We start from the raw sequence: 27,269 nt of genomic DNA, 5'->3' as shown, positions 1-27,269 counted from the left end.
TTATTCTTGTAGGAATCTTGCATGTTGTTGGCCACCAAAGTGGAAACACACATACTGCGGTGGCATCTGAGGCACGTACAGAAAACAACAAGGAAAGGACAAGCGAGACAACTGATGGATATTTATTATGTGTGGGACTCAAAGGTATAAACCCCTTATCATCTAAATGTCCACAATATTTATGATTATCGGACTGGTTTGAAAGTGAAGTCAGAGTGTCCCAAGCATTTGCATATGAAATAGTGCTCATACTGATTCTAGTAGAATTCTGCCTGTCTGTGGTATGAAATCTAATGTTGTCCTTTGTAGTTGTTTATCCAAAACACTTTACACACTGGAAAGTTCAGCATCTCAGCTGCAATATATTTACGCAGCGAAGGAAGTCATCTAATAAGAGCGTGTAGCTGCCTGTCTGTCTGACAGTTTCTTTGAGAGAAAACAAAACATTAATAAATAAATAAGTGGGCCTCCCACTCCCACTTGGTCTCCGGTTTATCATACTCATATCCAACCATCCTGTGGGGCCAGAGCCGTGCAGCAGAGTCTGCACACCAACATGCTATACTGCAATCAAAAACACCTGGCCTCAGGGCCTGGAATGGTCACAACATTAGAGCATATAAACGAGCCAACTACTCCATATAGAGGCCCCATAATTGTTGGACTGTAGAGGATTTCTGCTTTTTTTTACTGCACAGTTTTACTTTTGTTGTAAGACACAAGATCCAGGGCCAAACGTAACCATCCAGCACAGATTTTATGTACATAAGTTTACAAAAAAAAAAGGGAATTACCTCGTACACCAACAAACTTGTGCCAAAAGGTTATGTCTGGCAGAAAATGAACTGTCCTTCAACTTTTAATGATTTCCAACTCCTACACACTTTCACACCTGCAACATACACACAAAAAAGGATTTGGCATCAACATGTTTTTGATACTTTTCAGGTTATGCTTCATGAGACTTTTAGTGAAATTTGTCAGATGTGGCAGCACTTCAAGGAGCTGTATTTAAACTTCTGGTGCTTTCGCACTGGGAAAAACTCAAATCAAGAAGCATTAATGTGAAAGAAAAACAATAATAAGTGGGGGACCTCATTTCTTGACAGCTTTAGGTTGATGTCACAAGCGATGCTGGCCAAGTTATACCTTTACATACAAGTTTACTGCTTGATTGCCACCAGTGGCATTGGCCAGACTTTTCTAATCTCTCAACCTGGCAGTTACTGGGTACGATACTGAGATAAACAACAGTGTTTTCCACTTGTGGTGACGATATGTGTCAGGTAATAGAAATGATGGCTCTAACATTAATTGGCATTGGTCAAAACAAGCAGATGTGCCAAGTTGTACGACCTTATTGAGTACAAAATGTTTTCTGCCACTATTTGGAAGTTTAAGAGTGTAAAAATGATTGTGTGAAGTTTTTAAAGAAAAAGATTGGACAAAAGTGCATTGTTGTTGTATTAATAGGACTACAAGAATAAGAATTTTCCTCCTCATTATGCCCAAGCTGCCGGGCAGGGTCTCTGGTTTCTCCCCCCCTGCCGTGCCCTGGCACCCCTTGCAGCATCCCCACAGAGACGGCTTCCTTGCCGTGATGAGCTTTTGACAGGCCCCAAAACAGCCTGCTTAATGCTGTGCCAGGCCAGACATGGAGCGGCTGGGATGCTGGCAGCTTCTTGGCCCACACCATGCATCACAGGCCTCAATGACCCCCCTCCACCCCCCCACTCCTCTGGCTCTCTCTCTCTCCTATCTTGCTCGCTCTCTCTACCCTCCCTTTCTAGTGCCTCAGGATTGTTATGCAAAGCTTTCCAAGTGAGATTGTAGGAGTTCTTTCAAGCGCAGATGTATCCACATCATATTTGTACACTCTCCTGTCTTTGTGAAACATGGAGGTCTGTGCTGAGAGGCCAGGTCTGAGGACATGTCCTCACCTGGGACAAGCCCCCCACCCAGCGCCACTTAAACACAGAACCTTTCTATTTTAAAATCAAATAGTAACTTTTGTCCTCTGTCTCAAAAAATGACTGCTTCTGTTGATCATCCATATTGAATGGCTGTAAATTATGCCCACTGACAAATGAAACTTATTCAATAGCAGTGAGCAGCAGCCTCCATAATGTCTCTTTTGCAAGAACTGTTGTAAAGATAATGTGTGACTTCAAGACAACAGGGTCAGCAGCACAAAAATCTCAGGCTGTGGCATTGAAAAACAAACATGCACCGCTGCCATCCAGTGTCGGACCACGAGTACTGCCTGCAGCATCTTAAAATAAACACAAGATGTGAGTACACAAGGATAACTCATTACAGCTATACCATGCCTTTTCCATTTGTGGTCAGTTTTATGGCTTTTGAACTGTAAACATTGTTCCAAGGAAAAGGAAACACATTACGCTTGTGTTGTGACATTCTTATCTCTCAGAAACGCTGCAGCCTGGTTTACTGTGCTGAGGATAAAATTGGGAGTCAATTAACCTCTGGCAAAAAGACAAAATGTGTTGGTGGGACAATAAAGAAAGCACATGAAAACTGTTTGGATAACAACGCAATGGTACATATGCCTTTTACTGGGCTGTACTGACTATAAGAAGCACATGTTCTCCCTCTTTGACAAAACAAAATAAAGCTTGAGATTTAATTCCTTATTTATTACAGAAATTAAATCCAGGTGATTAGAAGTGGATGGAAGTGATAAAGACTTTTGGGAAGGATGAAGACGTGCATTGTTCTTATTAGGGACAGAGAAAGAAGCATTTGAAAGTGTGAAATTAGGCAGAGCTGCTGAGATGTTCACACCAGAACAGTTTACCATGTGTCCAAACAAAAACACACTGCTACCACTGGTAGCAGCCACACAGACTTCTGATAGGCAGCTGATAATTCAGGTCAGAGTTTCTCCAGTGAATCCTTGTAGGTGTGATAGCAGAACCAAAAACATGGTTTGATTTAAATTACATACTTTCCCCCTATTGCCTTTGTGGCACTGCAAACTAAAAATTGTTTGCATCCATGCATCCTCATCTAAGGTCAGCATTTCATATGTAGAGAGATTCAGTAAAATTGGCTTAAATTAAAGATTTGTTGTAAACATCTATCACCTGCATATCAGACAAATACTGTGGTAAGAAGTCACACAAAGTCTCTGGTACAGTTGAGAGGTGACAATGATGGAAACTACTACGCTCTGACTGGGTAAGCAGAAAACTTTAAGAATGGAACAATTTAAAAACAACAACAACAACAATCCAATAACTATGTTTTATAGCACGCAGCTCCAAACACCTCTTTCTTTTTTTTTTCCTTCAACAGATTCACCCAACAATTAAAAAAGACAGAAGATTTTTCCAGCACTCATGAATGTTAGATATAATTTTTCCTCAAGCAGGCGACAGTCATGATATGAACTATGTACAAGCTTCCTAAGACAAACATACTTTCCATGGCGAGATAACTGGAGATCTCAGCGCCTCAGTCATTTCAGGAACGCATTTACTTTTTTTGTTGTCCTGTAAAGAGAACACAAACACACACACACACACAAAGAGAGAAAGAGAGAGAAAGAGAGAAAAAAACCAGTAAGTGTCACTGTCTCTCTCCAGCTGTGAATCTTTTTGTTTCCCACGTGTTAAGAGTCATTGCAACATCGCTTTGGTGCGAGAAGATGTCAGCCATTCATAAAACTGTATATTTTTCATACATCTCATCAGAAAAACACGTCAATGAGCGTTACCACCTGGTGGTTGTACAGTATATCCAGGAAATATGGTCACAGTCTCTTCTTTCTCATCCACACCATTGAGTGATGTTTAAAGCAAAGTGTTTTCACAGTGTATTATACCATTACAGCAATGCTGACCTTTGATTTGGATGGAAAATGTTTTGACTTTATCATTTTGTCTCATTAAACATTTCTGATAAGCTACGACTTAGCTAGCAAATACATTTTGAAGTTATGGACATTGTACAATCACAATGACTTTGTATCAAATTTGAAGAAAATTCACTCAGGAAATTTGCACATTTACAGGACAGAAGAAAGAATACCTTAAAACAAGCAAAAAAACAAATGGAACAATTAACAAAACTTCTTGTCTCCGATCAAAAGGAAAAGGAATGACCAAAGGTCATCAGGGTTTGTGCTCTGGGGACCACAAATGAAGGAATGACTACATGTCATGTTAATCGATCAGGTAGTGAGTAGCGTGCTGACTGACCAAAGACTAACGTTGCCATTCTCAGAGCCATGGCTGAAAACCAGATTTCAGGTTTCACTTGACTCAGTCCAAGTGCCCTAAGAGGAGGTAGAGCTGGTTCTAATTGGGATGAGATAGGCTGTAACCTTATCTGCAGAAAGCAGCTTTGTGCTGTATTATTTCATCTTCTTGTGTGCCCTAAAAATATGACAAAAACATCAGAGAATGGAAAAAGCATGACCTCAGACTTCGTAACCTGGCAGATATAATCCAATCATTCTGCTGAGGGCCTAACTCGTGTTTAACGCCAGTCTATACATCATACTGTACATCTAATTTAAGGCTGAGCTGACTGGTCTTTGAAGATGCAGTTTTGAAATCACATTCCAGTTTTCCCTCCCAAACAGCAAATTATTTTTACTCCCATGAGACGTGTGATTTCGGACTCAAGAGTTGGAGCAAATCACTTGCAGACTACTTCATGAGGAGTTTATTAATCCGAGGCAAGGGGTGCAGGATCCAAGTTGAAGTATAAAGGACTTCATCATCAATGGACAACGTGAAAGAAAAAAAAAAGCTTTGACTGCAGAGTGTACACTCAGCTCCATCTCAACAACATCAACATACATTCAGACTCAGGTTTGACGCCAGATACTAAAAGCTACACCAAAAAAATTTGCCCTGTAATTGGTAACAGTCTATGAATATATGTAAGCAAGGTAGGCTGTAATTAATCCCAGCTCAGTGAGGATCCTCTGTGGAGCCCGCACATGTATTTGCTATTAGACATCACCACAGGGCTATTCTGGAGCCCATCAGATATAGTGTCTAAATACACAGCAATCAGACGCCATTTTTTTCCCTTAAAATGTCTCCCACCAATGCCTCAGCAAAAATTACTTAAGGTTATCATGGGGCATCTACCACCAGAATCTGACCCACGTGAACCCATCCTCATTTCCCAAAAATATGCCTCATTAAAATCCCCAAATCAATATATTTAAATTAAAATGGCCTGCAGTCCTCTGACAGTTGCAAGAGAAATGACAGGAAAGGCAGTTTGGAAAGATACTGAATGTGGCTGGCACTTCTTTTCTAAAACATATTAGCAAAGTTGAGAAATGGTATTCACATTGTTTCATTAGCGTGCTGCCGTCCCATCATCGCTTTCCATTCCCAGCAACAACATGATCCAAATGAAGTCCAGATGTCTCAACCATCGAGCTTCAATATTTCACTACCTCTGCATTATCTTATTAAGTGTGTCACAGATCACTGTTTGATAAAATCTAACAGGATTTTAGAAATTTGGTCTGCAGCTGACAATAGCTTCACCTCAAACTGAAACCTATCGAATTATTTTGCACATTAAATAACTTTAAACATGGAAAGCTGAACAATAAAATAGGCTGGATCTATTCAATAGTGAGAAAGTAGCTAAAACTTATTTGCACATAGGAAAATGGGTCTTCCTTAGTTTGAGCCTTTGCAAGCGTGTGTTCTTATCCACCTGTGGAAAGTGTGAAGCATGAAATAATTAAGAAGACGAGTGTTAAGGTTCAAAATAATGTGGTGTTGTTTTATGGTTATTTGACTGCGTTACAATCATGAGTGTGAAATAGTGCATTTTGCTAGTTAACTTGAATTTGCAATGAGGATTCCTTGAATAAAACACAACAAAATACACACAATACATCACACAAATTTTAAATGCACTTTATCATATCCCATCACAAGTTTTGCTCAAGCCTGACATTTGGTAGGATGGGTCTGAACTGATGAAGTAATTGAAAGACTTCATTACATGAATTCATGGAAGATGCAACACAAAGATACAATGATTTACTTGATTCTGTGCTAAAATTTCATTTAAGTGAAAAGGAGAGAATATCCCTTACAGATGAGGAACTTCAATGTCTGTAATTGGATTGTAAACCAATGTCACACAAACACAACCATTTGGGCAGCCAGATGGTTTGGGTTTTTTTTTTTTTTTTTCAATTCTCCTGCACATTGTAACAATTAAATCTGTCACAACAAAATGAACGTTTCTATCTATTTTCTTGACAAAGCTATAAATATTCACCAAAAGCTTGCTCTATCTGTCAATAAGGTTTAGGTGACATTAAAATCGAAATTTGAATGTACAACGCACTCAGCCTGGGAAAGTAACAACCTTTGTTTCAGCAGATTAAGAAGCATTTTCCCCCTAAGTGCATGTTTCAAATTTAGCATTCAGGACCATAGATTATTGCCACAGGACACTGAAACAGCTGATCCCAAAATGAACTGAATGAGAATTAAGCTAGTTTCTCAACCTGCCATTCAATGTCCTGAGTCTGGGATGGCAGCTATGCTTTCACCCCATGCAAAGACCTCTTTCCTCTGATAAGAATTCCTGTCCTTGGAGTGAAAATCCTGTTTGATGGGTCCTGATTGCGAGGTCCAAAGCCTGTTTTGCTCAGGGCCAAGGTCAAACTGGTTTCCCCAGCTCTGGCCTTCCAGGATCAGTCCTCCTCTGAGGAGAGCTGGGCTCCTTCATCGTGAACCTCTCTGTAGGCAGCCATGGGGCCACCGTCAGGAGTATAACTCCCCATAGAGATCTTCAAACCCTCAGACAGTTTCTGGGCTGCCAGCTTGGCCTGCAACTCCTGAAATTAAACGCAACACAGAGAAAAAGTTGACATGAATAGGCTGGTAAACGACAAACAAGCACATTATTATAAAGCAGCACAGCCATTGCTATTGAATCCTAAACAAAAGTAGAACTGATAATAAGCTTAACAGGCCTCTGTAGATTGACAACAGCACACTGTGTGACATTTGGCTCTGTTGTCAGTACTTGAGATGTGTAGTAATAGACAGGGCCTACACTAAATCAACACTGCCCCCTAGAGTTGACAGAGAGGACATGCACAATGGACATGACGGTGTAATTAACACTTGGATTGATTATTATTTAATTCCAAAATCTATTCATTATAATTTAGTCCCTAAATTAAATGAAAAAGGGGCCATACATTTTCATTGTATGTAGTTTGAGTCCAGCTACATTATCAACATTAAGTCATAATTATATTTAGACCCAACGATTTTATGATTAAATGTTTCTATTTGTAGCCTTTCTGAAACACATTATGACCAGGTTGGAATACAACTGCTCTGAACATGATTTGAAAGCTATTTTAAAGAAAGCTTTGACAATTAATATTTGTTATTGGTCAAAGTATAGTATAGTATTTAGTGGGTTTACTGCTTTATTTAGAATCTCGTGGAATTAAATTTATCTTTCTGTGTAAAACCAAGGCCATGTCCAGAGCTCTTTTAGCAGTACGTGAGAAGACACAGCCCTCATTCATTTGAATCAGACCAATATTAGGGTGCCAGCACAAAGTGCTCCAACTCAAAAATACAGGGATGTCTGGAAAAAAAGTTTAAACTGTTATGCTGAAAAGCAGCATCCTCTGTGACTAAAGTGCACATTTGTTGCAGATCAAATCAAATAAAAATCTGATGAATCATCACTGAGTTCAAAGCATTTCAAGGCACTCTACATATAGAGCAGGTCTGGACCAAGTAAGAGAACTGACAAATCTCTCAATGAGCAACCACTTTGTGACAGCGGCAAGGAAAAACCTCTTTTAAGACAAAGAAACCTTGGACATAACCATGCTCAGGGTGAAGAGGATGAAGAGTGTCACCTCAAAATGTTACCACTGACAGTTAGTTTTTTGGAACTTCTGGAAACTTCAGTTCCAGACAGTGTTCCTACAGCTGAGTGTACACACTGCATGTATAAGATAAGTGTGGGGAAAACTTGGCTGCACTTACTTGCTGCTTCTTTGTTTGTTCTATCATGAGAACAGCTGACTCTTCCAGAGACAGCAGTACAGCTGGGTTGCTGTGAAGAGGAGGGAGTTTGGCTGCAGTCACATCATCCAGGTGTTTTCTGTCCTGCAGCTTCCTGACCTGTGCGGAGAGCGGCGATGAGCCTTCAGAAGACTGGCTGGGTGAGGATGACACTTTTCCTGATGGAGAAGCATCACTTCTATGAGTTAGCCTGGAAACAGTTGAGATTACGTTATTCACAATCAAATAACTAAGAATACATATAAAAAATATTAACATGACCTACCAGACATTTTTTTTAATTTACATGATCAGCTAAGTATTTGTGTTACAATTATCATAATCATCATCACATCATTAAATGAAGCCCACTCACTGATTTGGTCTGAATGTCTGCTTCCTGGGAGCTGAAGTCTTCTCTGTTTTTTCCAGGACAGTAACATAGTGAGGCTTTTTTGGTGTTTGCTCTCTGAGAAAGTAATTGTCTCTTGCTGAGCTGTTTAATAGGTCTTTGGACTCACCACCCAAATCAGTACTAGCTTCAGACAGTCTGACCCTTTCCAAGGCCTCCACAAGGTCACCCTCTTTTGTTTCATCAGAGTTCAGAGAGGCCCCAGCAGTGGCCGTCTCCATGGTTTCATCATCAGCCACTCTGGAGACAGACTGGTCCTGTTTGATGGCCAATGTGGTGTTTTTCTGCACATGAGCAAAGGCAGGTGAGGTCCGCCTCTCATGCACAGAATCTCCTGCAACAGCCGCACTTGGTCTATTTTGGCCCGAGGCTGCTATTGTGCTTGGGACAGCACATTTTTGCATGAAAGCCTGCTGGTACTTGGACTGTAACTCTGTCCTGGCAGCAGACACCAAGCTCTGTCTTCTCTCCTCTTCATCGCGTTGTTCAATGGCAAGACGAACTTTCTCTGAAAATTCTGATATCTTTTTCCCTTTGTCCGGAAGAGACAGCAATAACTTCCTGAAAACAACACAAGCCAATCATTTAAAAACCCACAGGAAGACAAATTTTAATACTCTTGAACTCTATCGAAACAGCATTCTTTCGAGCATTATATGGCATTTAGATGACATATTATGACACATGACATATTATTACATATCTGAAGATGCCAAAACCAGATCTACTTCCCAGCTCACATTGGGCAAGGGGTAGGATACACCCTGGACAGGTTGCCAGTCCATCACCAGGCCAACACACAAAGACAAACAGAGACGAACAACCACTCACACTTGCATTCACACCGATGGTCAATTTAGAGTCACCAGTTAACCTAGACCTGCATGTCATTGGACGGTGGGAGGAAACTCATGCAGACACGAGGAGAACATGAAAACTCCACACAGAAAGGACCCAGGCCGAGAACCACACCTGCGGCCTACTTATTGTGGGGCTAGCTAACCACTACACCGCCATGCTGCCCTGATGCCAAAACCAGAAATACAAAAATTCATCCATGTCACAAGTTATGGAATACTTTGAGGTTGGAGACAATGAGGATTATTGAAGTTGTGGACATGACTATGAACTCACTAAGGACGCCTTTGTGTGAACCACAACACTACTGAATGCCAGGATTGCTTGTTGCCATTGAAGACATAGTGAGAATTTTGATTTTGACAAAAACTGTGTGAGGGATGGACTGTATACATTATCAAGCCATAAAACTTTGGAACTAAAATAAAGATCACAAGTTTGAAAATAATATTGTCGCAGAAAACATTGTCTGCATCAATATTACATAAATTGTAGGTACTACATTGCTGATCAATTCAGGAAAAAGTGAAAATGGATGGTGCTTATTCAGCAAAACACACCAATCATAAAGCTCTCTATGGAGATGAGTGTGGCAACTGGGGGAGGGAGAAAAAATAAATAAATAATAAAATAAAAAATAGAAATGTCTTGACACCAACAAGTTCCCAATTACTTTAAATTTTTTTTTAAATTTGGAAATCAGTAAAAACATACAAACAAACAAAAAAAAAAAAACTAGTTAAAATTCAGATAAGAGAATATGAACTTATCATTCTAAGCCATAAACTAAGATGGCACTCACAGATAAACTGTACTCATTTTCAATGTGTTGTGCCCATGTTGTACTGATTTTGCAGGAGCTGTCATGGACTGCACCATGAACACTGTAAATCTTTAAGATAATATTATTCATATTATTGAACCCTGTTGGTTCTGTGTCTTCAGACAGACACAGACACTGTGTGACCTGACAGACAGTATCTGTCTAATCCACGTGAGTCCCCGTGTTTCTTGTCTCTGAAGCTCCTGTCAGCCACTCATGTCCCCATGGGCTCTCAGATACAGTACATTCTTGTGAAGGAATAATAACTGAGATGAAGTGAAGCGGACTTACTTGTTGGACAGGATCTTCTCCTGTCGGAGCAGCAGCGCCTGGAGCTCCTCTCTGCTCTGCTGTCTCAGGTCCCCCACCTGTCCCTGACTCTCTGTCCACGATGAGGACATCCCTGTTAGCTAGGGACAGCTAGCTGAAGCCATACACCGCCAGCACTCGTCAAATATGGCTCTCGTCAGATATATAAACATTAATACTCAGTAGCTGGCTGTAAATTACGCCAGTTAATCCGCCCTTTGGTTGATCGGAAAGGTTTTTAAAGTCTCTTCCTGGCAGAGAGTTTACTTTATCATTTCAAAGTAGTACTCTTCTTCCTGAGCGGAAATGTGACCGAGTGTGCGGCGCTCTGCCGCCCCCAGCGGGCAGGATGGTGAACTGCAGCTCTTCTTCCGGGCAGCGGCCGGCGTAGGTGCTCTGCTGCCCTCTTTGGGTTAACTCCGGTTATCAGCAGCTGGGGTTGGACAGGCCTCTGTTGGGAGATATTTCTGTCCTCCCTGTAATCAGTGCAGCCGGACTGAACAGCTTCCACTGTGTCACTTTTTCCACAGATATATTTCCTGTCCGAATGCTTCCCAGCCAGCGTGCCAACTAGTTTTTCAGACAATGACCCAAACATCAACCCGGAGGTTACAGCTGTGTCCTTTCTGTTTCTGCGGCTGCACAGTTGGAACAAAATTTCAATCCTTTAGTAATGTCATGCGTATCATGTCAGATGCTGCTACAAATTGTGAAATGGTGTTGGACTTATATTTTGTATTTTTCTGCCAAGTATCCACCACGACAACCATCTCTAATAAGTAAAATCACACAAGTCAGCAGAAACTTCATGGTGCTAACAAGATTAGATGCACAATATCACTGGCACAATAATAATATAAACCTTTTTACAGTATCTACAGTAATGTCACTGTAGCAATGCACATTCGTTCTACAGACACATACACTGATTTGTAAATAGAGTCAGGCTTTTGTCTATTTTCTGAACATGGATTTGCTTGTGCAGGGTGTTCATGCAAAAGTGGGAAAGCTAAACGTCTGACAGCAATGCTCTCCAAAATTTTTATCACAACAAATACAGACAGAACAATGTCCACCACAAGTTCTTTAGGGGTGTCAATTGACAAAGTCATGATTTTTCAACAGTATAGTCTTTATTAGGCAAACATAAGATGGCTTCTATTCATTTCAGTTTGATATGTAACATTAAGAAAAAGGCACATCACAAAGCATTTTCAAATCACAGTTGTGGCAGTGCAGACGTGCCCGTGGCTCAGGGATGGCAGTCTAACTATTCAGGCTTACATATTGAAAGAAATTTACATTACACTATTATATTAGCTTGTTGCCAATTCAAAGAAATTTATTACCACCACCAGTAACAGATGGCAGGCTCACAAAGGCCAGAATTATGATAATAAATATTTAGTACATTATTGGATAATAACAAAATAATATTCATATCATTTGTACAGAGGTAATACAAAATGTTAAACACAGAAGCCTTATCAACCTTCATACAGAACCAAATGCCCATAACTCAATGAGCACCATAAGGAGGAAAATCACTGTAAACAGGATAAGTACAGTTCTTCCAAACATTATTTACAAAGATATTTTTACAGCTCATAGAACTTTTTACACCCAACAACACTTTATTATACTTACCAGTCATGTGCAAACTTAGAATTAGAATACAACATAAAAACCTACATAGCTTTTTCCATCAATAACCAAGATCATATTCTACACAAGAATTTCTATAAGAATTTATTATAATATGTCAACTTCGGACTGTCGTTAATATGATATGTTTCACAAGAAAATGTAAAAGTCAACAGTGAAAATATAAACAAATGAATTTTAAAGGAATAATTCAACATTTTGAAAATCAGCTTTGTTTTCAAGGGTTTGCGGAGAGGAACCAAACGACTGACTGCAGTGTACATGTGTAACTGTAGTTATGGTTCATTTAACAGTAAGAGTATATTTATCATACAGTCATGAGGTACAGCTTAGCTTAATGCTCAGCTAACTGCAGTTACATATACCTTTATACCTTCAAAACATCAGGGGCACCTCTAGGGACTATAAAAAGAATTTATAATTTATATAAGTTATACATTTATTAGAGGCTTCTCTGGGCCCCTCTCAATCATGCCCCCCCTCACCCCCTTTTCGGCACCCCAGTACAACATCTACCTGTCCTGCCCTGCTCTTTTATTGCACCAGCACACCACCCAGCAAACCTATTTCTTAATCAGCTAAAGAGCCGAAGTGCCAGACTGTCAATTTCACTTATAGTGGAGGGTTGGGGACGAGATTTCTTTAAGACTTCACTCACTGGCTTAAAGTGTGGCTGTTTCTTCTTGTGTTCAGGATGACTGATTGCTTAATTGAGCTAACTGGCTGCTTGTTGTAGCATTATGGCTGCTTTAAATGCTACCAGTCTTCTCATCTAAGTGTATTTCCTATGCTAAATGCATTCCTTCACCATTACTCTATGTTTATCTTTGCTGTTATTTCCATAAGTTTCATGAATGGTGAATAAACTTGAGGTGTTCTGGATCTAACCTGGAAAAGGGACGAGGATAAAGTGGACTCCTGTGGATTTGAGCATGTCTCTTTATTTGATTCTGAGTCCACCTCATCTCTGCTGGACTGGACCGGGCTTGAAGGAGGTTCAGGTTCAGTAGGACTGCTGTGGAAGGATGTTACACTTGATGGTGAGGGGTTGGACTGCAGGAAGCGGCTGTATTCAACAGGAGTGTACTTCAGCAAACTAGACTCCAGCCTGCTCGGTGGAGGGTTATTAGGCCTGAATGTCCTCGATTTGATGGGTGTTGTAAGGTAGAGGAAAGGTTGCTGGAGGGGAGATGTTGTGGTTGAAGTTTGTGTGAGGGGTGGTGGGTCGGTGGAAGGTGAGAATTGTGATGGAGATGGTGGCTCAGTGGGTGTTAGAGGTTCAGGGGGTGACAAACTTTCTATAGGTGATAGCGGCTGTGTGGGTGATGAAGGTTTTGTTGGCGATGGAGGATGGATGGGTGGTGGGAGTTTTATGGGATGGAGATGCGTTGGTTTATGCTGAACAGGAGTTTCAACATTATCCTTCTGTGCCTCATGTCTGCAGATGCACATTCAGACATCAGAATGGAATCACCTCCACACAAACCGCCAAATATACCCTGACGCTACAAAAATTTTTTTCAACCACACATCTTACCTGGGGAGAAGATCACAGCTTATTCCTATCTCCCTGGTTTCCAAAGTATCCTGCTGCCTATTCTGTATGGATACAAAATACTTCAGCTTGTCTTCTAATTCATTATTCTAGGAAAATGAAAGAGGAAACAACACCATCAGGTCAGACACATGCAAAGAACTGGAATCATTTCACCTGTGACAGTGACTTAAAAGGTGCAGTGACACAAGGAAACCACACAGACATTGTTTAAAGTACAGGAAAGCCAGTGCTTAGCAGCCCAGGCAGTCGTCTGGAGCCATGCAGGAGATAACCATGCCACACCAAAATCAAAACAAGGTGTAAACACACAGGGAAGTATTTCTCTTACCTCACACTCCACTATTGCAATTCTGTCCAGAAGCTCTGAGATGAACATATCCTTCTGAGCAGCTTGAGCTCGCAGCGATTCAACCTTCACAAATGAAAGATGACAGGTAGTGATCATAGGTTTTCAGGCAGATCTAGTCTCTACTCAGTGTTTAATTGAACACTGAGGATCTTACTTGTGCTAGATTATTGGCATTTATTTGTTAAATATTTGTCATTAAAAACCAATTTACCAGTCCAATAGTTTAGGGACTCTTGTTCTAACTTACTCTGAAGAACCCATATTACTAAACACACCACCCTTTTTTCTGCGTCCTGATTAAGTTAAATTTTCTTTGTGTGCAATCCTTGTGCGTAATTTGGAGCTCTACTAGATAAACTTCTTCAGCTGACGTATGTGTATCCACACCCATTATCAAAACACAAAGTAGGGCAGAAGACCGGAATTTAACTGGCTGCACATTTTCACACAGAGAAAAATAAACCCTCCTCACCTCCTGGATCATTCCTTTGACTTTCCTCTGTTGGCAGAATACCATGTCATTCAAGTGTTTGATTCTCTCTCGGAGATCCACCGCTTCACCTTGCAGCTCTTTGGATCTAAATGCAGCCAGAATATAACGTTCACTAAACTGAAGCCAAATCAGGGATACAAACTCCAGGAGGAAAATGGCTTGCAGCACACTGATGTTCACGGGTTAAAGTAGTTAAAGTTAAAGTTAAAGTAAAGAACTTCATCGAATGACAAAGAAAAGATGTCACTGTTATACCCCAATACAAGGCTCATAAATCCACTAGGCGTTTCATTCATTTCTACCTTTGGGCTACAGATCCATCAGTCTTGTCCATCAGCTCCAACAAAGAGATACGCTGCTCACATTCCTGCAGCTTCTTCTGGAGTTGACTCTTCTCCTGCGGAGATTCATTTTCAGTTTTTCTCACTTTCCTTGACAAAATAGTTGTACATAAATCACGCTGTCAAATCCTTGTGACCACAGTTTGATCTTCTCATAACAATTTTTTTTCTTGGTGCTTTGAAACAGAACTGATGTAAACTATCACCTGCCACAACCTGTCAAACCTAAGTATTTCATACACTCCTCTAGTCTTGTTATTCTTGCATTGCTTTGGTGAATAGAGATCTGATAATCTTCTATGAACTTAAGCAGTTATATGCTGGTAAAGCTACAGGATATGGACCAGATAGAGGAACCATAGACTTGACAAGAGTTTACGTTCTGTCATGTGCTTGACACGGAGAAATAGAGCTAAGGTATTACTCACTTTAAAAAACTGGCTTTATTATTTAGGACAGCTTGAAGAGTGAGGAATGACACAGAGCAAATGACAACAGGGACCTTGTATCCTGCTGTTTATGGGGCTTGCACTTGACCCACTGTGCCACTGGCACCCTGGGCTACTATTCACTTGCATATAGAGTACTTTGTTTGATATCCCTTCATCCTACCATGCCCATACAGTCCAGCAGACGCTCCACTTCAACGATTCTCTGGTCCCGCTCAGCAATTTTGGCCTCTGCGATGCGAATGTTTGCCTCTGCTTCTTCCAGTCGCCTGATGTACTGATCCAGTTGGGCCTGTGAGAACATTAAATGCCTCAGTTTCAGTATAGAATTTGCACTCAGAGAGGGATTTACCGTCTACCTATATTTTAACTTATTTAAATTGAAGTTCTTTTCCCAGCAATAAAAACTGCGATATATTGAGGACTTTATCTCATTGAACAATGAGACTCTTGGCATTGAAACTGTGCTGTACTGTGCTGTGCTGGCGATAATAATTGAATAAGGGCTAAAAAAAAAATGCAGACCTGAAGGTTTTCGATCTCCTCCCTGTGTTTACGTTGTTCCCCCAGCAGCTTCTCCTCATACTCCAACTTTAGCTTTGTAGAGAGCTCCTGTAGTGCCCGAGTGTTGGCCTCCTGTGAAGACTCCACCTGGAAAATTCACAGCACAGTAGAATCTATGTCTTTGCTCAGCTAGTCATCCTGCACTGACACTAGAATAGAGGATGAAGATGTGGCTGATGTGTTCTGCAGCCCACTGCGGAGAAATCATCTGTTATTAGATGTGCTGGGTGAAGGCCTACTGTCAGGTGGAGGATAATCATTTCTAAACACATTTTCTTTCTCTATTGTTAATGACTCATCAGACTATTTTGCAGCAGGTCATTTGTCACGCATGCTGAATGACCAGAATCTCAGGTTTTCCCGAAGTAATGTTATGTCTGGATACATATGTGGGTTTATATGAATGAACCTGACCTGCAGTCTCAAAGTCTCGTTTTCTGCCTGCACAGCAGCCAGCTCCTTCTCTTTCTCTTTGAGTTTTTCTTGTGTTTTCTCACAGGTGCTCCGCCAGTTCTTCAATTCGTCTCTCATACCCATTCTGTTCTGACAGTCCTCAAGGAGGGATTTCTGCAAAGGAAGTTTCTTTTACTTGTCAAGCCAGCCTGTTCATTAATGCAGACAAACATTTTTAACACAACAGGTTTTCACAGGTTCAGTTACATTGTTACCTGCAGGCTCAGGTTGGCAGTTAATAGGGAGCTGTTCATCTGATCGAAACTCTCCATGGCCGCTGTTCGGATTCGCACTTCTGACTCCAGATTCAACCGATGTGCGCTGGCAGCCTGCAGGAACAAACAATTCACTGTATTTTCCATATTTATTCACAGATTGCAGGTTGATAAGAGACTTAGGAATAGTCTCATGGTGTTCCATAATTCATTACCCTCATTTCCTGTGAAAGTTTCTGCATTGATTGCTGCATTCCTCCAAACTGCCCATACATTCGCTCTCTCACCTTCTCCAGAGAATCTCTCACCTGGATAAATGCAACGATGACATACAGATATAATCTATACAGCAACAGCCTTGTTGTTGTGTTCACCTAAAGGCTTGGCTGATAGTTGTGCTCGTCTCCACTCACCTCACGGATATACTTCATCTCATCATGAAGATGAGTGACTGTCCATTCTTGCGCCATCACCTCCTGCTCTCTATCTGTGCCTGTCCTTTGCACTACAGCATACACTTTGGGCCCATGATGCTGCGACGATGATGCTGGCACCCCATTGGTCATGTCTCCGAGGTGCTGAGGGAGACAGGATCAACCCGGTCAGGTTTCTGTAGCCACCTTTCATTGAAGCTGTCTAAGATTGTCACTGTGTTTTTTTGTGTACATGCTTGCGTGCAGACATACACATTTTCAAACATGGATCACCTATTTGTGTGTGGATGCACATGCTTGCATATGTACACTTCATCAGGCATTTCCAGCATCTCTGCTGCTGAGCATTGGAAACAGGAGGTTGGAAACAAACGGCCAGAAAAAGTACAGGGTGTATTGACGGTGTCATGTTTCTGCAACCTGGTACGTGAGCTGCTGCAGTATGTGCCTTTTGTGCGTCTAACAGCCAGGCCACCAAGCAGAAAGCAGATGTACATCAGCACAGGAACAGTGCATCACAGTAGATATTACAATAATTAAATAACAACTATAAGACGCTGATAAATTACAAAAAGTGTAGTCTATAAATATTTAACTACCACAAAAGACAAAGGGTTCTATGGCTACAAAATAATGCTTATTGTGTTATTGATTATTGAGAATATTCTCATCTTGATTGCCCAGTGAATAGACTAGAAAATGTAAGAAAATGGTAAAGAAAAAAAAGGCCCATCACAAATTCCTAGGTGACTTAATGAAATTGTTTGGTTTTTACTGTGTTTACCATGATAAGAAAGTAAAAATGAATGCCAAAATAAAATGATCCTAGGTGAAACAAATGGTAAAATTACAGTTTACAGTAAAATAGACTTTACTGTAATACTGAAGCAAATCGTCATATTTTTACAGTAGCCTCAGCTTTTTCAAAAGGCATTCAGTTATTTTGTGAAAATATCAAATCAAGCAGCACAGAGGTGAGACGATTAAAGATGGTTGTCAGCAACAGAGAAGTGCTGCTGTGCCATGCCTGTTATTCATGTGATGAATGTGTCCATCTACCTGCTGAGGTGACTCTCTGCCAGCTGGCCTCTCCCTTTGGATAAGCCCATTTTTCTTCTTCCACACTCCGTTGGCATCTTTATCTTTCTCAGTCTGCAAAGAAAAGAGGCAGCAAGAAGAACAAATGTTGGATTGCTGCTATTAATGATTCACTTCATTTCACCACTTAGACACTACAAAATTCAAAAATGTGCAGGTTACATGAGTGTCTTTATTTTGCGTTACTGGTCACATAGCAAGCAAATAATCTTTGAGATGTTTATCTAACATTCTTTTTTCTTCACTCATTGTTTTGGCACTGTCCTCACATCTTACTGCGTCTAATTCAATTTCTACCTACGCACCTTGTACCTTTTGTAAATTTGATAGTTACACAGTAACTATCTATCTACAGATAGACGTACTAAGGCCTTTGCTAAATGTTCTGATTTGTTATTCAGACAAGCAGACATCAGCCTCCACATCTCTCGGAAATAAGAGTGGGGAGAAACCAGAAAAAAGATGCCAATGTTGTGCCAACGAGGGAGCAGAGATTCACATTTTGGCACCGTTTAATGTAATGTGCCTTGGAGAAAGATGTGATGTGAATTGGAGGGATGGGAGGGAAGGGCACACTCATGTTTTAACAGCACACTGTATGGAGTGTCCATTCAGCTTTGAATTTTACAACCACAGTTGTGGACAATGTTTACTGGAGTTTTTAACTCAATCTGTAGCCTGCTAATCTACGCAGAAAGAGGACAAAGGGTTTCTTTTAAGCTGTCTCAAAGTAAGTCTCAATGAGAACTGACCCATAGACAAGTGAAAATGCTGAAAATAAGAAAATAATAATAATCTATATGTAGTAACTATATCCTTTGGTTCCTCTGGCGTAAATGTATTTAATCTCATCTAGGTCGGAGTCAGTGGGTGGATTCTGTCAGTGATGTGTCAGGTTGCAGTCGTCCCCCCTTGTCTCACTTTATGGCAAAGAACCATTTAAAGCAGCCTTTCTATTGAATCACACAGAAAATGTATCATCTTTCCAGTCATCCTTGATTAACTTTGTGTCTTTCCCTTTTTGTTTTTTTGTTCTTTTTTCAAGATAAAACCAGACAAAATCCCAGTAACCTCCATTTCACCTTAAAGATTAGCCCTAAGATTGGAACGCAAAGCAGCTTCTGTGAAAGCATGGCCTTAAAAAATGAACACAGTCTGTTTTGAACATAGTGGAGTGCAGTTTATGAACCCAGTCTTGTTGCAATTGTAGCAGAGCCAGCCCTCTGAGCTGGTGAACACATGAGTAGCTGCAGAGGACACAGTATTTAACCTTTTGAACGCTGATATTCCTCAAAATATTTGGTCACTTCTGGAGGACTATCTCGACACTGTGGGAAATACAGATAGTGTGAGATGAGAAGACCATTATGATTTTACTCTGTGTGAAAGTTATGGAGCCACAGACAGCAGCCTGTTAGCTCAGTCTAGCACAAAGAAAACATTTCTCATTCAGGAATAAAACTAGGTGGCATCTTGGTTGACTGTCCTTGTGCTGTGTGGTTGTGCTAATCTATGCTAACTAACTGCTGGCTGTGTAATGTTTACTTTACAAATGTGTCATAAGAATTAATCCTCATCTAGCTGTTTGTTAAAAAAAAGAGCAGTTATGGTAGTTTCGTAAAAGCTCTGAGTCCTGAGCAAAAAAGGCAGTCATGTAGTTACACGACAGTTCCACGCATATGTACTGTAGCACAATGGCAGAATCTTTTTTCTGTTTGGGTCAAGAGTTTCAAACGCTTCATGTAATAGGACATCCAAAAGCCAAACTCTTATCTGATGGGGTCCCACGATAAGCCTTGATGTGAGAAAGTTAGATTTATTTGTCATTTCCTCATATTGTTTTCATTCAGGCATCTAACTGTATGTACAATCTCCCACTCTGTCCACATACACACTAGTGACACCGGGGTGAAGTGGTAGTTCACCAAACACACTTCAGCACACACAACAACTGAGCACACGTATGTTAATCCCCATTTTGTGTTCACTCTTGGCCTGTGTCCTCTGTCTTCAGTTTCAGTGGTTGGTCACACCCTCCTTAAGGGAAGCACTTTCAGAGATTACAGCAGCATGGTATCAGTGGAGATTGTGGAGGTGTGGTGACATGACTAGTCAAGGGCCAAGGTTCATACAGAAGATGCCTGCTTTAGTCGGGACCTTGTACAGTTAGCACGGCTAAACACCGGGCCAGCAGTGAGAGAAGCATCACGTCAGACTCTCCCTGTAAAACTCTGGCATCAGGCTCTGGATCCTTCCACAAAGAAAAGCCAGGGCTGAGCCACCTACAGCAAACATCCAAAAGCCTGTAGCGTAGACTCACAACCAGAAGTCACATGTTCACAATCTGCAGTGAGACACTGATACTGTACAGGCATGAACGTCTGCACAGGAAAAGCCAATTTAATGAGCTTTTTTGCCTGGTTACTAGTGTTAACGCTGTTTCTACTGAACTGTCAGGTGTCTCAATCAGAGATCAAACCTCGCGTCTGTTCAGCATAAGCGTTTTAAATATTGTCTAGTGTATAGAATAAAATTTACAGTGCAGAATCAGAGCTGAGCTTTGAAGAAAATTTGAAACAGCTGTGGGAGCAGTATCACATGCACACGCCTTCCTGTCATGATTGCGTAACTGGAACAGATGATTAGAAAAAATAAAAATCCATAAATCTTAATTGCTGCAGTATTAGATATGATGGATTAATGTATAATTTTCAGGTCCCATCAATTGTATTCTGTTATTCAGAGAATATTTGTCATTATCAGATTGTTTTGATGTGTGAAGTTGTACAGTCGTAGTTAGAAAAAGGAAAATTTTTAGTTCAACAATAAAGGATGTATAAGTCTATTAATTAAACATTTGGATACCTAAATATGTCAAGTGAGATTTAGGGGAGGATGCAGCTTCCTTAATTATAGTATTTCAATGATAGGGAGACGTATGGCTTACTGTGTGGGCGTTTTCTGTTTTGGGCTTGTTGTTTCCATCATCTGCTGCATGTAGAGTTAACCTGAGACGTCTGATCCTCCTCTGTGAAAAAGGATGATGAAAATTTATGTCATGTTATGCAAGAAAATGTATTTTTGTGGTTTAGTTAGTGTGAGAAAAGAAAAGTCACTGATGAATTACACTGTCCAAACTGTCCACCGCCATGGTTTTATTTATACACAACAGCAACAGGACTTCAAACAAATTTCATGTAAATGCTCTTAAACTGTGCTACCGAAGCATCCGCTGTAGTGTTTATACTACACTGGGGTCTTTGTTTGATTGTGTGACACAAAATTATATTTTATAATTAAACATTTTAGAGGTTTGATTATAAAAGATTATAACATAAAAAGGGTTCCGCTGCAGTAACATGCTCGTGTCATACTCAGTCTAAATATACAGTCATTCTTCATTTGCAAACAATGAGAGTAACTTAAAAAGCTGGAGTTGTTCAAAGGCCTGCTTTATCAGAGAGCTGTTCAAATAAACATGACAGTGCTGTCTCCTGCACACCCAGCTCCCATTACATGCCCTTGTGAGTGAACACATCCCATTACAAACATGAACTGTCAGAAGTTTGAGGAGCAGAAATAGTTTTCTGGGAGAAAATGTATCTCGCTGTATACAAGACAAGAAAAGATAAAAAAAAAAACAACAACAACAACAACAAGTGTGCAAACTTGAAGCAGTAGGGGGACAAACAGGAGAGGAAGGAAAAGACACTGGGCTGTTTGCAAAACACTGAAGAGCAGCAGGACAGACAGAGGGAGAGTTTCAGTGTCTCACTTCTCTGGGACACCTTACCTCACTTGAAGACTCTGGAGAGTCCTCAGTCGTTGTAGTGGTGGTGGAAACAGTTCGTCTTGCACCATAGCGAAGCATGTCTCCTCTTCTGTCCACTCCTCGCTTCTCTTCCTCTCCTTCTCTCCGGCCTCTCCTCCCACCCTTTTCCTCTCACTCTCTTTCCTGAGTTGTGTTCAGAGTCTCAGAGCGACCATCTGCCCCCAGCTCCAGTCAGGGAAGAGGAGGGAAATTCCACTTTGTGAGCCTGCTCCTGGTAAGCGGTGGGAGTCCACGGGGCCCCAAGGTGCCCTGTCAGTCAGGGAAATGACCAGGTGCAATCCACTTCCACACTCAACAGCACAAACACAAAGTATGTCATTGTTCCAGCCAGACTCCTCGTTCACCGGAATGACAATGTCAATCACTCAGCCACCACTGTGTTTCACTGCTGGTGACTGTGCTTCTCTGTATACCCATCAAACCTGTCGGGACACATTTCAGCTGCCTCCCAGCTCTGTGCCTCTTTCTCAGGGCGGGTCCTCTTACTTGGGCCAGGACAGGTGGAGCGTTTGTTATTAACAGGTGTAGAAGATGGGTGGAGTCACAGCACAGCAGGTTGAAAGTATCTTCGCGTCTTGGCTACACATCATAGTAGCACCAGTTCCAACTCACTGCTAGAAAACATAAACCTTGGTCTTTTATTAAAAGCCTGATTCGAGAAGGTAAATACTCAAAAACACTTATATAGCTAGTCCAATACATTTTAGAGTGAAAATTGATCTTTTCATGCCACTACAGTATTTTATAGTTCTGTACAGCGTACAGTATAAATATCATGTATTATAGCAGAGTCATGTGTAGAGACTATATGAAATGCTGAAAATGAATGACACCTTGGCCAAGAACAGTGTTTATGTACCTTACATGTTACACTCAATACAGCCACCCTAAGAGTGCAGTTATATAACCCCATAACAATATATTTATTATCCTGGGATTACTGAGGATTTTTATCAGAAATTCTGAATGCAGAACTTTTCTATTTAATTGAACAGTTTTATTCAATGTGAATTTATTACTTTTACTTTAGTAGATAAATCATCTGTCACTGCCCTACTGCTGTTGTGAGAATATTTTAACTCTGAAACAGGCTCATATTGACTCTACAGGATCTGTCTCGCATACTACAGGAGCTGCTATAGCCAATAAATTATTGATACCATCGATGGTGGTTAGTGATAAAAAGAAAGACAAGCATTATCATTTAATGCTGTTTCTACTTTCTGCCTCACAACTAAAATGTCTTGTTCAGAGGTTTATACTCGCCCATATGGTCAAATATCTTAAAGTAGCCAGCTGATAGTCACCTTGAGAGCCAGATTGCATTCCTCATATGAATAGCCTACAGTTACTCCCTTCTAATGGAAACTGGAGACAGTCAGAGGAAACCCAGAAGGAAGTTGCTTGTAAGAGCTAGATCAGCTGTACTGTACATCATTCTTAACCAAACATCTTCTCCTAGCCAAGGTCAAAACACGTCAGTATATTTGAAAAATAAATAAATAAATCTATCAGGACACCATGAGGGAGCATTTCTACAGGACTGAGGAGTTAATCAGTAACCAAACATCAAACAAATGGTGTTTCTCTGCTTCTGCAATCAGTACAAGCTGCCTGTAATAACTACTGTTATTACAGGCAGGTACTGTATCACTGTTACAGATCACACTTCATATTAGATTTAATTACAGAACAAATTACTTCAAATTTGTTACTTCATTGCACTACTAATAGAAACAACTCTCTGTCATTTCAGTCATCTCTCATGCAAAATTATTTATGGTTCCAGCTTCTTAAAGTGGCAAGTTGATAAAGTGGCAAATTACAGTAAGCTGAAAGATTTGATGGGAAGGCTCTGGGAAACTGTGAAGGGGCATTTTCTCACAGCAATGAGAATTAAGGAAATTATCAACATGACAAAGGTAATAACTGTTAGTCACAGCCTGATAATTAATTGCTTTCACCTCAACCAATTATCATAGTAAAATGCTGCTTCCAGATACTTGAATATTGCCAAATGCTATAGTTTAACATTCACAGAGGGCATTTTCTCTACTAAGAGGCTTTTATCTTCAATACATGTAATTACACTGTAACCATTTTTATCCCAGCTAGATTTTCAAGGCAGCATTTGTATGTGTAATGTGGTGCTTTTTTTCAGTTGAACTTGTTGGGGTAATAGCTGTCTGTTGGTTGTTGCTGTTTGCAGGTGACCGTATAGGTATTTGATCTCCTGTGTGGGTGCAGTTCCTTAAGAGGGATTTTGTTGTGGAAGTTAGGTTGACCTGTGTTTCAGTGATATCCTGACAGAAAGTGAGCACTGCAGCTGGTGACAGACAAATATGCTGTCTGTGACAGAATGACAGAATGACAGAGCTACTGTTCTCAGAAATGTGTGACATGGTTAAAAAGCACCTGACACCACTAAGCTCTGCTTTGGTTTTTATTGCTCTATTGTTACTTTGCAAAAGTGGGAGATGTGAATGGGACATTGTGGTCCTGATGTTTTTGTGTAAATATTTAGCTGCACACAACTCTGTAAAGTAAAGTGTCTTTTTTAAGAGCTCCACCGTGAAAAGAATTAGTGATTTGAAACTAATGATGCCAGTTCATAGCATTCATACAGTTGTGTTCAAAATAATAGCAGTCCCACATCACTAGCACGATAAATCACCCTTTTGTTAGAATTTCAACTTCTACACTTCGAGTACGTCTCTAGAGGGGTTAGTAAAGGTATAGAAAACCAACAGACCCAACAGGCATGACGTACATGCTGCTGATTCTGTGAAACTGAAGAATAATAATAGATAATAATAATAATAATAATAGAATAGCAGTGCCGAGTTCAATTAGTGAGGTCACTGATTATGTGAAAAAAAAAGGTGTTAAACAGGTGGCCCTTATTTAAGGATCAAGGCAACTGACCCTGCATATGCTGACTGTGCTTTTGTCCTAGAAAAACAGAGTAAAATGGGTCATTCAAGACACTGTTCAGAAGAAGAGCTTTCTTTGATTAAGAAATTAATAAAAGAGGGGAAAACCTTTAAAGAAGTGCAAAAAATGATAGACTGTTCAGCTAAAATGATATCAAATGCTTTAAAATGGCAGCCAAAACCAGAAAGGCGAGGAAGAAAAAGAAAAACGACTATTCGAATGGATCGGAGAATAACCAAAATGGCCAAGGCTACGCCAATGATCAGCTCCAGGAGGATCAAAGAAGATCTAAGATTGCCTGTGAGTACTGTGACAATCAGACGACGTCTATGTGAAGCCAAGCTACCAGCAAGAAGCCCCCGCAAAGTCCCATTGTTAAAAAAAGACATGTGCTGAAGAGGTTAGAATTGACTGGCCTAAAAAGAAATAGCTGACGAGAGTAAGATTGTTCTTTCTGAGTCTAAGGGCCACAGACAGTTTGTCAGACGTCCTGAAAACACAACACACTGTGAAGACGGTGAAGCATGGTGGTGCAAGCATCAGAAGAGTACATCAGAATACTGGAAGAAGTCATGAACTTGAAGTTGAACCTTCAAGTATTTTTTAGCTTATACAACACATTTTGTGAAGAAAGATGTCAACACTGCTATTTTTTTGAACATTATATTTCTTGACTTTCTTTAAAATATTTTAAAATCCAATTACTTTTTCCAATTTTCTTGCTTTGAAATAGAATGTGCAGTGTCCCCAAAGCATTAGTGTTCATTGAAATACAATTTATTTGACACATTCTTACGTTTACTTACCTTTTTAAGAACACTGATATTATTATGAACATAACTAAGTGATTGTATCATTTGCAATGCTTTATCTGCATTATGCCCCTACTAACTATACCTGAATTTAAAGAATTTACTATTGACAGAACCTGTAAATGCAAAACCTGGGAGCAGGTTTGTCCTGCTGTACTGTGGCATTCACTGCCTGAGGCATCCAACAGTTGTTTGTTTTCTGTTTTCTGAATTGAGTAATGTTTTCAGTGTTCGGGAAAACAGAAACACATTAGATCTGTGTGGGTGTTGGTCACAAAAATGTGACTATTAAATCCAGCAGACAAGGAGCATGTGATGTATGAATAGATCACAATCATAATAACTACTAAAAGTGATGTCATTAGTTGGTAATCTTTGAGATGTTAGTGTTTGGAAGTGATATATTGGCTGCTGGTAAGGGAGCCCTCCCTCTCCATGTCCCTCTGGTTCTGGTCTGACAACTCGACTGGGTGATGACAAAAACCAGCCACAGACTCCCACATGCAAGTTATGAGCTACTTACTCCCTCATAATAAATCCTAATATTTGAAGCAAAGTATTGGAAGGCAGATAAATATACAGATATAGGCTTTGCCTTTTAATTGATGATGACGAATAATCACAGACTCCAATATCACCAAATTTCTCAGCTGCCCAATGAATTCAGACTTCTTTTGTGTGCTTGACTTCCACCAATTCCAAGTTTTAGAAACTCTAAAACCATGAAATTTGGCCTTGTTACCATTCTCACAGCTAGGGGGCAGCATGGCACTGCTACATTTTTATACACAAACGATGCTAGTTTTTTTTTTTTTTTCATGTCTGCAAACTGAGTCCCAGATCTGAAATGCATGTAAAAACTTGTGTGGGTTATATTTACAGTTGTGAAACAGAAAGCTCTGTCTGTAAAAGGGAAAATGTTAACTACCGCTTTAGAAAGGACAAGACTCAGAGCTCCTCCAAAGACATCTTTCGCTCTCAGCTGTCCACCTCTTTTTTTTTCCCACCAGTCACTCTGGCTGAAGTCACTCAAGCACATAAAGGAATCCCAAGAATGATCACCTTGTTAAGTATACACAACTTTTCCCTTAAGCCCTCCAGTTTGCAGCCCCTATTAGTTTACTGCATGGTTTGACACAGAAAAGAGGCAGATAATGCTGTGGCACTTGAAAGGTTGATTTGTCTGTTGCACAAAGAATAGCAACAAATGAAGGTCATGCCCCACCAACAAAAGCCAGTCAGACCATAAGAAGAGTAGAGCCCCATCCCTTCACCCCCTCTTACTGCGGCAGTCAGCTGTAGATGTGAACTTGAAGAAAATGTACTGATTTTCTCGGACATTGCTCAACAGAGAAAGCCTCAGTGAAGGTCCATTGTGCATTGAAAGAAAAAGCCACTAACTGCCAAATTGCTGAAAAAACAAAACCATGTACTCTTAACTGTGGGGTGATTTTTTTTCCCCCCCAGAGAGTTGGAAGGACTTACAGCTTATATTAATTCTGTGAAAGCATATATCCAAACACTATGCTGCACAACAGGTCATCAGGACATCTGTGGCTTAGTTATGTCATTGCCCTTGGCCGTAACTCCAGTCCAGCCTTAGAGGTTCTCTTCTGACT

At 40.4% G+C, this 27,269-nt stretch overlaps 1 protein-coding gene across 3 annotated transcripts; it reads right to left on the bottom strand.

Moving 5' to 3' along the window:
* Positions 1-5,902: 5,902 nt before the first annotated feature.
* Positions 5,903-22,306, bottom strand: polr2m (RNA polymerase II subunit M). Of its 3 annotated transcripts, XM_029499021.1 has the most exons (16): positions 21,866-22,306; positions 21,020-21,100; positions 18,034-18,126; positions 16,954-17,118; positions 16,756-16,848; positions 16,541-16,654; positions 16,287-16,439; positions 15,834-15,959; positions 15,472-15,600; positions 14,821-14,915; positions 14,498-14,603; positions 14,005-14,088; positions 13,656-13,762; positions 8,428-9,024; positions 8,034-8,262; positions 5,903-6,853 (listed from the first exon to the last, which is right to left on the bottom strand). In XM_029499021.1, the coding sequence occupies exons 1-16, from the start codon at positions 21,941-21,943 to the stop codon at positions 6,710-6,712; spliced, it is 2,394 nt and encodes a 797-aa protein (XP_029354881.1). In that variant the 5' UTR covers positions 21,944-22,306; the 3' UTR covers positions 5,903-6,709. The 3 variants fall into 3 exon arrangements, with proteins under 3 accessions (XP_029354881.1, XP_029354882.1, XP_029354884.1); XM_029499022.1 differs by lacking the exons at positions 5,903-6,853; positions 8,034-8,262; positions 8,428-9,024 and adding an exon at positions 11,574-13,556; XM_029499024.1 differs by lacking the exons at positions 5,903-6,853; positions 8,034-8,262; positions 8,428-9,024 and adding an exon at positions 11,574-13,556 and having other exon boundaries at positions 13,656-13,717.
* Positions 22,307-27,269: the final 4,963 nt, after the last annotated feature.

The sequence above is a fragment of the Echeneis naucrates genome, chromosome 3, assembly GCF_900963305.1.
Source record: "Echeneis naucrates chromosome 3, fEcheNa1.1, whole genome shotgun sequence".
Lineage (NCBI taxonomy): Eukaryota > Metazoa > Chordata > Actinopteri > Carangiformes > Echeneidae > Echeneis > Echeneis naucrates.
Note: the sequence above shows the minus strand (reverse complement) of the source record. Positions and strands in the feature narration are given on the sequence as shown.

What these genes read in the sequence shown, in the direction of transcription:
- polr2m (XM_029499021.1), bottom strand. Translation starts at nt 21,943, where the DNA reads ATGCTTCGCTATGGTGCAAGACGAACTGTTTCCACCACCACTACAACG. An exon ending in GCAGAGAGTCACCTCAGCAG is followed by an intron (nt 17,119 to 18,033) that starts GTAGATGGACAC and finishes TGTCTCCCTCAG; the next exon opens with CACCTCGGAGACATGACCAA. An exon ending in TTGCAATAGTGGAGTGTGAG is followed by an intron (nt 13,763 to 14,004) that starts GTAAGAGAAATA and finishes TCATTTTCCTAG; the next exon opens with AATAATGAATTAGAAGACAA.